General features: G+C 47.9%; 1 protein-coding gene across 1 annotated transcript; it reads left to right on the top strand.

Moving 5' to 3' along the window:
• Positions 1 to 13,212: 13,212 nt before the first annotated feature.
• Positions 13,213 to 15,282, top strand: BSX (brain specific homeobox). The gene is made up of 3 exons (XM_050911066.1): positions 13,213 to 13,477; positions 14,548 to 14,744; positions 14,903 to 15,282. Exons 1-3 carry the CDS (start codon positions 13,213 to 13,215, stop codon positions 15,146 to 15,148), a joined length of 708 nt encoding a protein of 235 aa, XP_050767023.1. The 3' UTR covers positions 15,149 to 15,282.
• Positions 15,283 to 16,603: the final 1,321 nt, after the last annotated feature.

The raw sequence follows: 16,603 nt of genomic DNA, 5'->3' as shown, positions 1-16,603 counted from the left end.
CAAAAAGGCTATGTTTGTGCTGCTCAGCAGTAATGCTGCAATTTCTGTTTAATAAAATACACTTAGAGTCACTTAGCGTGCTAAAACCCAGCCCAGCTCTCTAACCTAGGTTTGCTGCTAATAAGAAAGCCTCATAAATTACCCCAATTACAGTTTCACAAACAGAGAGTTTGTTTCCACACTTTCAATCAAAACTCTAGCCGGACTGGGGGAGAGAAGATGTTAGCTTACAGCCCCTGACGCAGAGATGCTAATTACAAACCACAACAGGTTAAAGTGTCGAGCACAAAGGTGATAAATATGGGTGTAATTATGGGTTATTGTAGGAGCTTAATTAGGATAGCTGTAATTAGCCTAATTTTCCCGATCTTCATTTAGCAGCTAACAAAATCAAATGGAAAATATTTTCATTTAAAAGGCCTTCTCGGCATAGGGTTACTAGAAGAGACTTAATTACTCATTGATAACTATAAGGTGGAGAAATCACTTCTTTTGTGTCAGTAGTAATAAAAAGCAAGGTTGTTAGCAAAAAAATAATACCCAGCAGGTTTAAGCCCAGAATTTAGGTTTCAGTCCATGTAAAAGTCTGGAAGTCCTCACCTTCAGTTTCGTCAGGTTTAACTTGCAAACCGGCATCTAAACCTCCAGGGAAAGGTCTTGTTTCTCTTTTCTAGGCTCGGGGGAGGCTGTGCACCGCCGAGGAGAGCCTGGGGTCCCGGTGCACCCCAGCTTTCCTGCCCAGCAGGTACCTCCATCTGCTCGGTGGTCGGAGGCTGCTTCAGGGACATCTGAGCGGCTTTAAACACCAGGGCCTGAAGCTGAGCTTCCCTCTTCCGAGCAGCCTTACAAAGGAAAAAGGGAAAGAATCGGCAAGTTTTAAGAGGCAGGTTTCTAGGTGTGGGTGTAGCAGTAAAGGGGCACGGAGAGGAGTAGTTTTTAATTCAGGTGCCCAGGGTCTAATTAAGTCCTTCTTCTGTTCATATTTGAAATATTTGTGCCGTCAGAGCCTCTTTAAAGCTCTGAAACTGCCTTGGTGCAAGTGGCAGGCTGGTGTGCCGATGGCAGTGTGAAAAGCTCTCTCGCTGCCTTATGTGGGATCTCCAGCCTCCGGACAAGGAAAAACTGCAGAAATGCTCCGTTTCCTTAAGGTTAAATAAAATAACCAACTCCCTGATCCCTGCTGGGAACAGGGCACAACTCACATTCAACATACCAGGGTTTTGGGGCGTTGCTTTTTTTAAAGAAACTCCTCCTGCTAACATCCCTGTGGATTAGGTTGCTCATTTACTGGGCTTGAAAACATTTTCCTGTTCGCAAGCTAAACAGATGAGACTCTAAGATTCCTCTCTTTCTTGTTCATTTAGGGGTGAAAAATTGCCAGCAAGAATTCAATTAGCATCATATCTGCTTAGCCCGGACTGCGCTAAGGGCCTTCCTATACCCATACTTTCACTGCATCGTCTTCACAATAGCAGCATCTGCTTTATTATGAGTTGCCTAATTGATTCTGACATGCCCAGTTATTATATGTTAACAATGTCCTCTAGGGTGAATAGTTAAAGGGAAAGGGAGGGGCAATCACAAACATGTTTTTCTTCTGTTTCTTGGACCTCCTTTCAGAATTAAAAGCTGTGGCTGACCTATTGCATTGCCTTATTCACAGAAAGGTCCCTAACTTCTGGACCTAACTTGCCTGGAAATGCCGGTGGCAAATTTTCCTCTGGAAGTTTGTTTTTGTTTGGTGTGGTTTTTTTTTTTCCCCATTTGAAAATACATATTCAACACTGTCAGGAAGGCTTCTGAATTGTGTGGAATGGGCTGATGTGTTATATGAAAATGAAAGTCGCCTTTATCACTTTCCCTAATGGTGTATGAGACAAGCTTGGCCAGGTTGGCAGTGAAAGGCAATATCTTTCACTTGCTCAGCAGATACAGTTAGAAAACGTGGACAGCCTTTGAAGCTCACAAACCTTTTCTCAAAGAACTCTATACAAAATTCCAAGCCATCGCTGCTTTGGTGGGGGTATGAGGTCAGCAGTAAGACATTGCTATTCTGTGGGAATTGTAAAAATATCCTGACTTTTCCTTCTAAGAAAATAGGAAGGTGTTGCTGTGTGCTGAGGAATAAAACTTCTGATTAGGTTGGCATTGCTGATATAGAGCATCTAAAAATCATGGTGATTATAGGAGCAGGAATCAGAGAGGAATTCAGCAGCCAGGCTGTCAGACCCATCCCTTTCCAGGTGGGAAGTGCAGGGCATGTTTGGGGCAGGGAGGTGGACTGGGGGAGCTCTTGAGCTGGCTGCCAGTCCTACTTACTACAAAGCTATTTGCATGGCTGGAATATTATTTGGGCAGTTTGATTACCCTAATCTTTGCTGGTCTTATAATCTGGCTTGATTTAGACTCACACTCGAATTTCTGTCTTCATTTATAACCCCTGCAGAGACACCCTTGTTCTTGGTGGAGGTTGTGGCTCTGAGCTCGTGCTGTGCTCGGCTGGGTGATACAAGGTACATCCACATTGCCCGTTGCCATTTCAGGCCACGTCTGTCCGTGCTCTGTATTATTTCACATCAGTGGAAAGCTCACTCTAGAGGCAACACACGTTGCCCTTCTTATTCGTGCTCCTGCAGAAGAGGAAGAAATCTTCCTGCACCTCATGACCCCTCCTGGTAGCTACTTCTCCTGCATGATGCTGTGAGGGCCTCTACACTTTGTAAGCATCACCCAGGAAAAATCAAAGTGTCAGATTAGGAAAGAACTCACAGCAATGCAATGGCAAAATGGTTCTTGCTGGGAAACATAATGGGTGTTTCTTATGGAAGCTGGGTGTTTGTGGAAGTCCAGTTCCTTATCATTTTATCTCTATATCCCCTATCCCTCATCGCGGCAATAGCCTCGCTCCTCTCCCGCATCCTTCATGACCCTGCAATACCTCCTGATCAGGGGAACCTGATGCCTTAGGAAAGCAGATTAAAACAGCAGGGCCCACTGCGGATCCAGCCGGGTTCTGTCTCCTCTGTTTGACATGAAGCTTTATACGAGCCTTTGTCATTTAGATAGGGGAAGTAAGAGGGGCCCCAGAGCCTCTCTAAATTCACTTCAATGTCTTTTGTAGGTCTTTTGCTGTGGTCTTCAGGCAACACCTATTATTTTGTGTCAAATCTCCTGCAGTTAATAGCCATAAAAAGGTGTTGAGTTAAATCATGAGGCTGATGCTGAAAAGTACAGAACACCCATTTTATATATATATATATATATATATATATATATATGTGTATATATGCTTCATATATAAGGAACTGAAGCACAGAGATACCAAGGTATGCCAGTCTAAATCCTGTTATTCAGAGTTAGACCCCTCCATCCTTCAGAGGACCCAGACCAAAGCAGCTTGTGCAGGGTCACTTGCTCCAAAGTCTAAGCCAGAAATGATACCAAAGCCCGGGGTTTGTGAAACTGCCTTGCTCAAGCACCTCCACCCTCCCTGTCCCCTGGGGATGTGACAACTGTCCACCCTCGTGGCCCAAGACCAGGTGGGACGAAGACAGCAAGCTGCCACCAGCCTCTTCGGCGTGCTCACTGGCAGGTAGGATCCATTAGAGGCGCGTTTTAAAGGGTGCTAATTCTCTCCCGCAGCTTAGGGTGAAAAGCAAAAGAAATGGAAATGGGCTTCGCTACAGCCCTGCAAGACGTGTTAGAAGCGGCCGAGGTGGGTGAGTCTTGCAGGTGTTTCTCCCTTGAGCTGGAAGCCGCGTTCGAGTCCACAGCTCATTACAGGCAGTGCCAATTGACGCTGCGTATTGACTGGGCCATTCACCAAGCTGCAATGGAAAGTGTCTTGAATTTTGTCTGAGTAACTTATTAGGGAGCATTAATAAAACTTGTTACTCTAATTGAAACAAATACTTAAATAAAAATCAAGGCTTCAGACATTAATGGATGTGCGTGTGGGAGAGGGAACAGCACACGAGTAACTAGGCTTCCTGTCCTTTTAGTTTTGGATAGCAATAGCCTTACAACGATGACAGCTAAATTAGAGAAGATGGCTTTCCATAATTTCTCCAAACAATCACTTAATGGGAGCGGTATAATTCCACGAAATAGGTGAATGGAGTACTGATCCATTTTATGGAACCATCAATAAACTAAACCTTGCCTGCTTTTAAGATTAAACTGAAAAAAAACCCCAACAAAAAAAAGCCTACAGCCAGGGAAGGGAGAAAGAAAGAGTATTTATCTTTACACATAAAATTTGTGTGCTAGTAAAGTGCAGGCAGTGACAGGAATTTCAATTATTTAATCAAAAAGAAAATGAAAGTGGCTTTAAGTGTTGTGATTTGAGCCAGTGAAATCTAATGTGGGCTCACATTGAATATGAGGAAAATGGGAAGAAAATTAAAGCTGCTCCTACTTAAATCATGTGGTTACAAACGGTAAATTAGTTTCTCGATGTTTTCATTTAAGTGTTTAAGTGGAAGGTTTTATTCTTAATGTAGTGTTGTGACACAGAATAAAAACCTTATCTGTCTCTATAGCTTTTTTCCTTCCCCCCTCCATGCTGCTGCCTTAGAAGGCAAAAGGGGAAAAAGCTGCAGCAATATTAGACTGCTTTTGTTAAAATTGGGAGGCAATATGCTTTCACCACAAGCTCATTAAGGTAATAGATGAATAATGTCTATTAAAAATGCACTAGGCTAAATGAATTTAATGTGTGTTGGGAGGGAAATTGCATTTGCCAGAGGATACAAACTGGAAAATTCTCCTTTTTGTACTTATTTTGAGACTCAAGTACTGATCTCAGTTGGACAGAAATGCACAGACAAGCAGACACACAAGCGTGCACACACACGTCTCTTATTTGGGACCCTGTTAGAAAGATGCACAAGCTTATAATATTCTAAAATATCCCCTTAGCTTTGAGGACGTGTTGTATGATATGTTGTTTCCCATAATTGTGCTGCTGTTTTCCTCCATTCAAGCTTATGGCTCTTGACCTGTTGGACTTCTAGGTTTAATTTTCCATGTATAATAACAAATGGCAAACTAATTTGAAAAGACGGCTGTAGGCTGTTGAATGCCAAGTCTTGATCCCCCCGAAGTCAAAAGAAAACAAAAGCAGGTTTTGGCAGAGAACAAGTACTTTCTTTGCATTGGTGAACGTGGTGATTACATTGCATTGATAATTTCTAACATCAGCTTTGAAGAGCAGATAACATATTTATGAACTAGGAAACCTCATAACTCATTGTTAAAAATACTAGCTGAGTGGAAGCTAAATCAAGACCAAAAAAAAATCAAATTCATGCGTCCTACAGGTTAGAAGTCATAGCATGTTTCTAAGTCTGTGCAGTTTTCCATCACAGTTCTCCTGTTCTTAAAAAAAATCTGAACTCTGTATGTAAAGGTTTTTCTTCAAATTGGGGAAGTCTTGAAAAACTTGTAACATATAAGTCTTTTTGTTATCCAGAATGTGTTTAGCCCATATACAAAAATCTTTAGCATGCATAAAAGATGCAAAACTGATCCCGTAGTCCAGTTACATTTGTCAGAAAGTTACCATTCCCCCTAGAAGCACCTATAGACTTTAATGAATAATTGAAGATGATCCTATAGCGCTGTCCTATTGCCTGAATAGGCCCTGGGCATCCATCCTATAGATTTTAATGAATAATTAAAGATGATCCTATAGCACCGTCCTATTGCCTGAACAGGCGCTGGCCGTACATCCCCTGTCCCCCGGAGGAGCCTCGCTTTCCCCAGTGACTGAAGAGGGAGCCTGTTAGCTGCGTTAGGTGCCCGCATTTCGGCAGCAGGGAATGGCTGGAAAGGGATCCCTGATTTCTTTCAACATTAAAAACCATGGTCAGCTTTTTAGTCAGTTGGATTTCTCTCACCTGCTGCTGAAACTGTTATAATCCCCATAGCATCCTGCCGTGAGCTAACTTCTGTGCATTTGCTTCGGCTACGCCGGACCCAAAAGAGGCAGTCGGGTTTTGGGGGAGCGAGGGGTCAGTGACCGAGAGCCTGCGTGGTTCCTCCAGCCTCGCAGATCAGACTCGCACTGCAATAATGAAGTTATTGCCTTCTATTCAGCCACTTACTTAAGAAACGTTTTGGGAAAGGGTATGGTTGAGACTGCTAATTGTCCAACTAATTTGACTGAAATTGGCTCCCTTACCATGGTAAGGGGAAAGAGGAGAGTTAGAGAGGGATATACAAGCCTCATTTTTTTTAGCAGGAAATCATATTAAAATAAGATATCAGAAAGAGCAAGGAATAGCTGGACTGAATCAAATATTGTGGAACTAAATAAATTGAGTTTATTTTTTGAAGCGTGGAAAAATCATGCAAATATTATCTTACTAATTTATTATGAGGCATCCGCCTGCATCATTACTTGTTTCAGATGACCTAGACCATTTTAATATGTCCATTTAAAAATTATATTGGCAAATGTGAGAAAGTGTTTTTAACATTAGACAATATTATATTACATCGTATCGCCATTTGAATACCTCATCCTTGGAAATGTACAAAATACCATTTCAAAATGTAATTTCCAGTTTTAAAGCATTATTTGAAGATGCATTTGTGAGATGCTGACTAGATTCTATCTTTTTCCCCTAGACCCGTCATCCACTTCTGGAGTGCTTAAAATAAAGTGCACAGATACAGAGTAAGCTGAAACAGTCAAGAAGCAATATAATACAAAAATGTTTCAAGTAAAGTGTGTTACTCAGATCTTCCTAAAGTACATTTCTCCCTTTATTCTGAAGGCCACAGCACAGACAACTCTGACTAATGCAAGTAATGGAACCAATCTCTTCCTTTGATCATCAAAAAGGTTATCTTTTTTGTAAACTAGGTGCAACTAGTTTTGCAATCTGTTTGGAGCAAACATGAAAGAAAAAGCTTTAATTATCTTTCAATAAAGAATGATTCCTTTTCTTTTAACAAAATGATTGGCTAAGACAGCATCAGTTTGTGACCGTCACTGTGCTTGTGATACACATGGTGTGAGAGATGTATGTAAGATGTGACATTTGTGTACATCTATCTCAGCACAAGATGACATAACAATTTATGTATTTAATCTAGGAGGAAAAACTAAGCCAGTATGTTAAGGCTTGTCCTAAGTGATTTATAAAATCTACTGTCTAGTAGAGATTGACCTTTTAACTGAAGGCTGAATCACATTTACAAAAGCTTAGTGTAGAGTTTGTAAATAATCACAGATTTTCAATGGAGCTAGTCAAAATATAAATACAGAAGAATGGAGAGGCTTGCTAGAGATCTAGAGGTAAGAGAAAGCTGCTCATTCACCCTATTTATAAACACATATTTCCTATGTATATGTTGTGATGTATCAAGCATAATTTAAAGAGTTAGAAAAGTGGTATTCTCATTCCACAGGCTACCTAGGTTGAATGTTTTTTCTGAGCTTGATACAAGAGTTACTGGATGAAACTCTGGCTCGTGTGATTCAGGAGGTCAGGCTGGGTGGTCATAATAGCTTCCTCTGACCTTGGAGTGCATCATTTGTGTGCTTTTTATTTTTAAGGCTTCAAAATGAGACACTTTAAAGTTGGAAAGTAAAGAGTGGAATTGAAAAGAATCAAAGTATTTGCGTCATTTGGATTTATATGCTCCATTGGTTTTTATATAAGTTCCTCCTGACTTAGGCCAGGCTGAGATCAGACTCAGGGATGATCTATTCAAAGTATTCCTCTAAGTAGAAAAGGCATATGAGGTTTTCATGAGGAACCTGGAGCCACAGAAAGAGTATGACAAATAATCAGAGGAAAAACACAAAGAACAGTAGGAAAACAATGGGAGTAAAATAAAGGTTGACTGGATAAGAAAGGGAAAAGGAGGATTATCCTGCCCCGAAGGTTAAAAGCAAGGACGTACAAGGTTCATACATGATGAAATTAGGGAAACAAGGGAGGTTCTGAGTCATTAGCACAAAACAGTGAATCAAAACGTTGAGTTGTGCAGATAATAGTTACACAGCTGGAATGAAAGAAAACAAATAAGCATTAATGTGCTAAAGGCGACAGCAAAGCAGTGACTACGGCAGCAAGAATGGATTTTTTGAGAGCAAAGGATTAGCCGAGATCCCAAAGTACAGATGGTCTTGGGTGAAATAATCACCTTCGCCTCAAGGGAGTAAGCAATGCCCGTGGGTTGGTCACATGAGGAGGAGGAATTGATATGTAACCAAATGAAGAGAAGACTAATTGAAAGCAGGTCCCAGGGAAACTTCTAAGCCTCCCTCCCAATTTTTGACTAATTAAAAAAAAAAAAAGAAAGAAAGAAAGAAGGCATAATCTTGCTGTGTTTTGGAACAGTACAGACAACCCTGCTGAAGTTGAATGCAAATATTAGATAATTAGAAAGATCCTAGGTCTTAGTTAATCAGAGTCACTGTTTTAGGGGAAGTGTTTAGACCAAACCTGTCAATGTCAATATTTTCATTTTCTTTATGTAAGTACCCTGCCTTCAAAAAATGTTCAGGATTATCAGATAATGAGGGAAATTTTCAGTACAGAGACAAAATTCTGGATTTAGAAATTAAATCCTTGAGCCCATGCATAGATAGTTGGGTTTGGGAGCCGTGTAAGGAAGCCACAGCCTTGCAAGACCTGGTTGGATCTTCTCCTGGTGCTGCCATCAACCCCGGTTAGGAGGTAAACTCCTCTTTGACACTTTCTTTCCCCTCCCACCCTCTCTCAGCCCTGTCGTTTGCACTATCCGTCCTGAGACAACCTGCTAGGCCCTGTTGTTTTAGGCAGAGCTTAACCTCAAAGCCCATCCACCGAGCCCTCCTCAAACTTGAGCTGGTGTCAAGGCATACTAGAGGGTTGCCAACATGAAAATATTATCTCTGGCCACACTGAAGTGCCAGTAAAAACCTCTAGTGCAGACCTAACTTAGTACCGAAGGGGCTTCCCACCACTGCCTTTAACTGCACTCTTACGTCACATCAATGAAGAAGAATTTAAAAAATCTCTCTTGTCATGACCACGGTATCGCTGGGCTCCTGGGAGCCACGATTTTCCACAGTGAGTTTGCAGGGTGGTAGGAGGCAGGGTTGGGCACCGGGTGAGATGGGTTTCGGAGACCTGCAGAGAAAGGGTAGACGTAGGCAAGGGCAGACGGGATGTAGATGGAGAAAGTGGCTGCAAGTGAAAGACAGGAGTGTTTTTCCCTTTCGCCAGCAGCACCCAGTGAGCCTCCGGGCAGAGGCACCCCGCTCCCTCAGGGTGGGGAGCGGTTTTGCCTGAAGCATCATGCATGGAACATTCTCCATTAAGCCATGCTTTGTGTTCAAAAGACCTCTCTCTATGTTATGTGTGTGGCTACTCAAACTGAGCTCTTCAGACCTCTTTCCTGCAGCCAGGCTCCCATTTTGATCATATCAAGGCTGTCTGTTTTTAATTTAACCCTTCCTTTTTGAGTGGATTTGTCTTGAAAGGCATGAAAAGGCTGGGCTCCCAAGCTACCTTACCTCTTCAAGAGCTATGGGAAGGTAAGTGCATGTATTTTTAAACCACACCAAATTTATCCCTAATGCAACACACTGAAATAAAGCTCCTAACATCAATGTAGCTGCACCGACCTTTTAAATGACCCCCTAGGTTTTAAGTCAAATAAATTTCTGTTTTCCTGGGCAGAATTTCCCCATAATGAATGGGGAATGATCCTTCAAATGATCTTAAGTGTGCAAGTAATGACAACTGGTGTTTATGTAAGCAAAGCACATGTGTATTATGGATGTTATTAAATCATGAAAGGGCTGTGTCTGTGTGTATACATATATGGGGGGGATGTGCGTGCATCGCTACCAGCAAAGTTTATAGAGCTCTTTGAGCCTGTAGAAATCATTTTATTTTATTGAAGAAACAACAAACAAACTCCACAGTAGTGTGGCTACCTGGGTTCACAGACACGTGCCTCTGGAGGGGGTCTGAATCGTTTTGGGTTCCAGGCTGAGATGTTATGCACTCCTGCAAGGTGTTCGGGGGAGGATGCAAGAGTGCAGCACTGAGGAGCAATTCTGGTCCCCGCCCATGAGAAGGGAAACACACAGTGAGTAAACAGCCAAACCTGCTGCTTCTCCCTACCTTGCACTGACCCCAGTCCCTCTCATTTTCTCTCCTAGATGCGTCCCTCAGCCCAGCGAGACCTCAGCTTCTGCCCAGGTTTGGGGCAGTTTCTGCCAAATCTGGGGAAAAGCTGTGGAACCACCTCAACGGGGGACCCCGCTCCGTTGAGAGGAGGCCACAGAGGGTCTCTTCGGAGACCCAACTCACCCATGAATTTGGCAGCAAATGCAATTGTGTGTGTATGCAAAAATACATAGGAATATCTGCTTGTGTGCATGTCTGGCCAGCCAGAAAAAAGGGCTAATCTGTGATCTGGGCGCTGGTTCTCGGGAGGGCCGAGGGTGCAGCTGGGGCTGGGAGTGTTTGGGGGTGCCGGGGTGAGATTCATACTGCTGGGTCCCCATCACCGTGGGGACCCGCAGAAGAGGGCCAAAAGGGGAAAAATAGGTAAGAGGCTCGTAGGGCAAAGAGGCCACCCTGCCAACAACGCCTGCCGACGGTGGGAAGCATCTGGCACCCCCTTTCTGTCACAAAAAGGCATGAAATGTTAAATTTAAAAAATCCCGGGGTGTGAGGACTGCAGTGCAGAGGCCCTGCTTCCTGGGGGTTACCTTCCTTTCAGGGGACTTCTCCACAGTCGGGGGGTTATCACCTCTGCTTCTTGCCCTTGAATTAGCATCAGGGAGAGGCTGCAGTGCCTGAAGTGCCACTGCCCGGTTTGGGGCCGGGTTTTGCTGCTGTTGCTGCGAGGTAATACCAAGACAGCGGCCCGTTCCCCCCTCCCCAGCTGTATCCTAAATAAAGAGGGACTCCGAAAAGCAGCCCCTTTCGATGTGGCTGTCAGGCAAGCAAGCTCTTGCCTGAGTCCTAAAGCTGTGACCCAATCTGGCTGAAGTAACACATCTTTAATCTTTCAGATCTGCTTTAAATATATATATACACACACACACCACTGATGAGTAAAGCCCCAGACCTCCTGGAGAAGCAATCTCAGCTGATGAAATGGCCAGTCAAGCGGCTTACACGCCCCTGGCTGCGCTCCCTCCATTAACAAGTTGGGCACTAGACCCGTTTCATCGCTGTTAATTCATTTGCTTACTCATTTGCTCCTCAGAGAAAGTTGTTAGCCTGTTGTGTTTTTAAACCCCCGGCCAAAATCCCGGGCTGACGCCGAAACGGGCGTTTCAGGAGGGGACGCTGCAACGGATTTATTTCATTTATTTGTTTACTCATTTATTTTTCCTGGAGAAAAAGAGGGAGTTTTGCCGGCGGCAGCCGGAGGAGGCAGCTCCGCGGCGGGAGGAGCGCAGCCTCCGCCGGGCAGCGCGGAGCCTTCCGCGGGCTGCAAGCGAGCCTTGCCCCCAGCCCTGCCCCGCCCGGAGCGCTCCTGCCCCGGCGCAGCGCTGCGCCCGCATCCATACTGTGCGGCCACGGATGTATAGACATATAGAGAGAGAGAGAGACAGACAGGTCGCTTACGTGCGTGATGAGCGCAGTGGTGCCTGCCCGCGCGTGGGCACTACGCGTGTAAAACGAAGCGTGTGCGTGGCTGTAACACGCACTGCCTGTCTAGAGAGAGAAGAATGCTCCTGTGGGTTTTCCCGGCGAGACGGGGAGGTCCCCGGTCCCCCCTGAGTTTTGGCGGAGTGGAACTGATGAAGGAGCCTCCTCTGTGTTTTAAAAGCTACCACGCGTTATAACTGGTTGTGCTTAAAAGCAGCGATCCGCTGCTCTGCCCGCCGTGGGGGGGGGGGGGAGAGGTGGCTGCCCGTGCCCTCGCCCACGCGTGACTGTGCCCGGCGGCGGCGGCGAATAGACGGCACCGCTGGAAAAATCGGGCGCTCCGAGTTCCAGATTCATTAACACCGGACGATTGCCATTTCTATTCTTTTAAAGGTTTTTCCTCATCTATTTACCATTTACCAGCTCATCCATATGGAAGACATGGCTTATACTTCCCTGAGAACTGTACTTTTAGGACTAATTGATTCTGGTAATTAATTTGTTCTACCTGCTGGATCAGATGGAAATGCTGTCCGTGTGCCCAAGGATTAGCACTTGCCTTTCTAACATCTTTCTTAATTATCTAATAGCATGGGTTGCGCGAATTCTGGCTCTATTAGAACACTTTTACTATTAACGGTAGTGATCGGAATTGTGATGACAACTCGATTTCAACAAATTAGAGCTTAAAATCAGGAGATGAAGGAGAAGTGCCTTCTTTTAATTTCCCTGAGTTTAACATCAATAATTAGAGCAATTTTCTGAGATGCGAATCGAAATTATCTCGGCTATGATGTGGTATATCACCCTCATTTTAGCAAATTGACTCCGGGGAAATGAATGTTACAGATTAGGGGAGGGGGGGAAGACAAACAGAGGAAAGACCAAAAAAAAAAAAAAAAAAAAAGAAGAAGTGTTAGCACAACACTGAGCAGGAACAAAACCCCAACGAGGTAATAACCTGAGCGGAAAGGCACAAGCTGCGTGCGGGGGGACAAGTTAGGAGCGGAGCGTGGGACAGGTCGGGAAAGCGCCACTAATCTTTTTCCCCCAAGTTTTTGACTTTAAAAAAAAGGAGAAAACACTCATGTTTGGGAAAACGCCCCAACCCCACCGCTGGGACCGGGGCTGAGGGCTGCCGCGCTGCTCGGGGCGGTGCGCCCGCGCTGCGCGGGGGAGGCTGCGCGGCACCGGAGCGGCTCCGCGCCCCCTCCGCGCCCCCTCCGCGCCTCGGCGGTGGTTTGGGTGGCCCGGCGGGCCCGTCCCCCCGCCCGCCCGATCGCTATTGGCTCGCTGGAGAGCCCCCTTCCCACCGCGCCTCAAAGGCGCGCATCTCCCCGCGCAGCCCAAACCCACCCGCCTCGCATCCCCCGGCTCTTTCAGTTTATTTCTGGCTGGGGGAATATTTTTTTTTTAAATTATTATTATTTATTTTTGCTCCGGATTTTTAAAAATTGTTATTTATTTATTAGCATTATTTTTATTTATTATCTTCGGCCCCGGGAGGTGCAGCCGGCCGCCCTCTCTCCTCCGGCAGCCAGCGCTCAGCCCGGCTCGCTCCCTTCCCCGCTGCCCGAGGGGGGGGACAACCGAAATGAACCTCAACTTCACCTCGCCCGTGCACCCCGTCTCCGCACCCAGGCCCACCTCCTTCTTCATCGAGGATATTCTGCTGCACAAGCCCAAGCCCTTGCGGGAGGTGCCCCCCGAGCACTTCCCCGGCTCCTTGGCCTCCCGCGTCCCCCTCTTGGACTATGGGTACCCCCTGATGCCAACCCCGACCCTCCTGGCGCCTCACCCGCACCCTGCCCTGCACAAGCCGGAGCATCACCACCACCCCTACTTTCTCACCACCTCGGGTAAGTGCAGCCCTTCGCAGGAAGAACCTGCGGAGTTTGCGGCCAGGTGGCGTGGAGGTGAGGACTCGGGTGGGGACAAGAGTCCGCAGCCCCGGACGGGACATGCTCCAGCAGTGAAAGACAAGCCCCTCTGGGGCGGCGGGGCACCTTTCTGCATCCTTCACCGAAATCGTGGCTGTGTCCCCCCGGGGCAGGAGCCGCCAGCTGCCCCCGGAGCGCCCTTCGCCGCGGGGCAGCCCCGGCTGCCCGAGCCCCGCCGGCCGCAGCCCCCGGCCCGGCCCCGGCTTCGGGGAGCCCCGGCTTCGTTATCGGGGCAAGGACCCCACCGCGCTGCAGCTTGTCAGTCACTCGATTGCCCGAGATCTTGAGGGTTTCCCTCTCCCTCTCTTTGCCTTTAATTTTTATTTTTTTAAAATTACTTTTATTTTTAATAATAACATGATTAAAGGGAGAGGCTCCTCCCGCCCGGCCGGAGCCTGGGGCTCTGCCAGCGCAGGGATCCGCGCTCAGCCCTTCCCGGGCCCGTTCCTTGCTCTGGAAGGAAAACCTCCTCCAAAGTTTCTCCCCGGGCAGCCCTAACTGTGCACCGGGGCGGCCGTGGAGGACCTCTCTCCACCTGCCCGCTCTCCTCCCAGCCTTTTCCAGGGCTGGCTTGTTTTTTCCCGCTTCCATTTCGTTGTGGTTTAATTGCCGGGAGGGTGAAGGTTTCCCTGCCAGCCTCGCCTCGCCGTGCTGACCCCTCCCGCCGCAGCGGCGGTGGAAAGGCTGCGAGCACTGCCCGGGCTGCCTTTGCCTTGCTGGGGCGGGTTCAGCAGAGGCGAAGCGCTTTGCAAAGCCCCGTGTTTTCAGAGCAGCAAGACCCCCGAAACCAAACCAATAAAACGACCTCAAAAACGAAATAAACGAAAAAATAATAATAAGAATAAAAAAAATAAAAGGGGGGGGGGAGTGCCCACCCCCGAGCCGCTGCAGCCCAGCCGGGGGCCGCAGGGGGCGGAAGCCCCCGGGCAGCTCCGGCCGCGGCTCCCTGCCCGACCGCAGCCCGGGTCTCCGCCGTGTGTCCCCCCCAGGAGTGCCGGTGCCAGCCCTCTTCCAGCACCACGCTCACGCCGAGCTGCCCGGGAAACACTGCCGCCGCCGCAAAGCCCGCACCGTTTTCTCCGACTCCCAGCTCTCCGGCCTGGAGAAGAGGTTTGAGATCCAGCGCTACCTTTCCACGCCCGAACGGGTGGAGCTGGCCACGGCCCTCAGCCTCTCCGAGACCCAGGTACCGGGGCGGCGGGGACCGGCACCAGCCCGCCGGGAAGGGGTCTGGCACCTGTCCCCACCCCTTATCCCATGCAGCATCCCCACCTTCGCTGTTTAATTTTTATTCCCCCCTTTTTTTTTCTTTTTTCTTTTTCTTCCTCCTTCTGCTCTCCCCAGGTGAAAACCTGGTTCCAGAACCGGCGGATGAAGCACAAAAAGCAGCTGCGCAAAACCCAGGACGACCCCAAGCACCCGGGCGGCGAGGAGAGCCGGGAGCAGAGCTCCCCCGAACCCGAGCTGCCCGAGGCGGCCGGCGCCGAGCCCCGCAAGGGCCCCCCCGGCCCTTTCCTGCTCCAGGACCCCGAGGACGAGGTGGACATCCTGGAGGAGGGGGACCTCTGCGCCGGCCCCCACCGCCTCTAGGAGCGCCGGGGCCCGGCCCGGGCTCACCTGCCTCTCCGGTGCGGCTTTGTCCCAGCCCCGGCCCCGCAAGTCGCCCCTACCTCCCCAGCCTTGAGTAATGCCGGAGCCCAGAGGGAAGGGGGGCACGTTTTTGGAAGGAGGTGTTGATGCGGGGGGAGCTCCCTCCCCGGCGGGCGGGCGGGCCCGGGGCGAAGGCAGCGATGCCCCGGAGGGGGCCGGGGGCCCCGCGGTACCGCCGGCTTTCCCCCAGCATCACCCCAAGTCTGGGCTTTGCCTGATGGGGGAAGAGCAAAAAAAAAAAAAGGCGAGTTTCCTTTAAGTTTCCCCTTCCCTTCGAAATATTGGACTTTTCTCCGTTCCCCGAAGTTTCCTCGATTTTAAAATAAATGTATACCCGTGCCAGCATGTTGTCGTTACTGAGAGCGGCAGGCAGGGCATGCCTCGCCCCGACCCCCGTAAGACCTCGCCGCTCTTTCAATGCACCAGCGAGCTGGGCTGGTGGTCGCCGTCTCCCTCCGTAGCGCGGTGGGTCGGGTCTGATCCCAAGCAGAGCTTCCAGGACACGCATATACTAAAAAAACACAAGTGAATTGTAGAAGCGCCCTCCAAAGAAACAGGTAAGGCGAAAATTACGGTTTATTTAATTCCGATATGGGGAAGGGAAGGGGGGAGCATCACGAATAACTCGATCCTGCCAGGGCTGCTGGGAGCGAACGCAATCCCAGCGGGCAAAAGAGATTTTCTACAGCTTGGAGAACCACCTGCACGGGCAGCCTGATTCCTTCACGGCTTCCAGGTGTGAATCACCTTCCGGATACTTTTCTTTTCCTCTCAAAGAGCCCCAGAGCTCGTCCCACGTTTGGCTCCTGTTTCCCCCCCTCCGTCTGCATCTGCCCCAACACCTCTCTGAGCTCCGTATTTCAGTCAGATAGAGCAGTCACTGTCCGTGCTCGCTTTGCCTTTACCTTCCTGCCAGGGAAATGGTGTTAATTTCCAGGTAAATAAAGATTTTTTTAATTTTCTCTTTTTTTTTTTTTTCTCTGGGGTGAGCTGGTGGCTGGCAAATGCGTTGGGAGCGCGGCGGAGGCTCCGCATCTCCAGGGGAGGGCTGGGGCTTTCCTCGGTAAAAACCTGGAGGAGAGGCTGTGCTTGCTCAGATGTTGTCTGTGCAGCCCCCGCTGCACCAGCAACCCGGTGGCACGCCGGTGTCTCGTTAGGTTATTTAAATTTTTTTTTTCCTTAATTTTATTTTATTTTTTTTTTTAACGGGAAGTTAATTTGGTTGTCTGGTGTCATTAGCACTTTCAGGGCATTTTGGATTACGGGACATGAGGTTTTGTGAGGAAAAATGTGTCCCTGTTTAATATATAAAATATAGATGATTGAAATGTGTATGTGTGCTTCCTTCTCGTGGGTTTCCCTTTATGTTTTTTACACATAAAATAATAAAGATCA

This window comes from Gymnogyps californianus, chromosome 25 (assembly GCF_018139145.2).
Source record: "Gymnogyps californianus isolate 813 chromosome 25, ASM1813914v2, whole genome shotgun sequence".
In the NCBI taxonomy this organism is placed as follows: domain Eukaryota; kingdom Metazoa; phylum Chordata; class Aves; order Accipitriformes; family Cathartidae; genus Gymnogyps; species Gymnogyps californianus.
The sequence above is the reverse complement of the archived record's forward strand: the minus strand, read 5'-3'. Positions and strand labels throughout refer to the sequence as shown.

Bases quoted from the DNA above. Each gene is read 5' to 3' on its own strand.
- BSX (XM_050911066.1), top strand. From the start codon at position 13,213: ATGAACCTCAACTTCACCTCGCCCGTGCACCCCGTCTCCGCACCCAGG. The intron at 13,478-14,547 runs GTAAGTGCAGCC...TGTCCCCCCCAG, and splicing joins CTACTTTCTCACCACCTCGG to GAGTGCCGGTGCCAGCCCTC. The intron at 14,745-14,902 runs GTACCGGGGCGG...TGCTCTCCCCAG, and splicing joins TCAGCCTCTCCGAGACCCAG to GTGAAAACCTGGTTCCAGAA.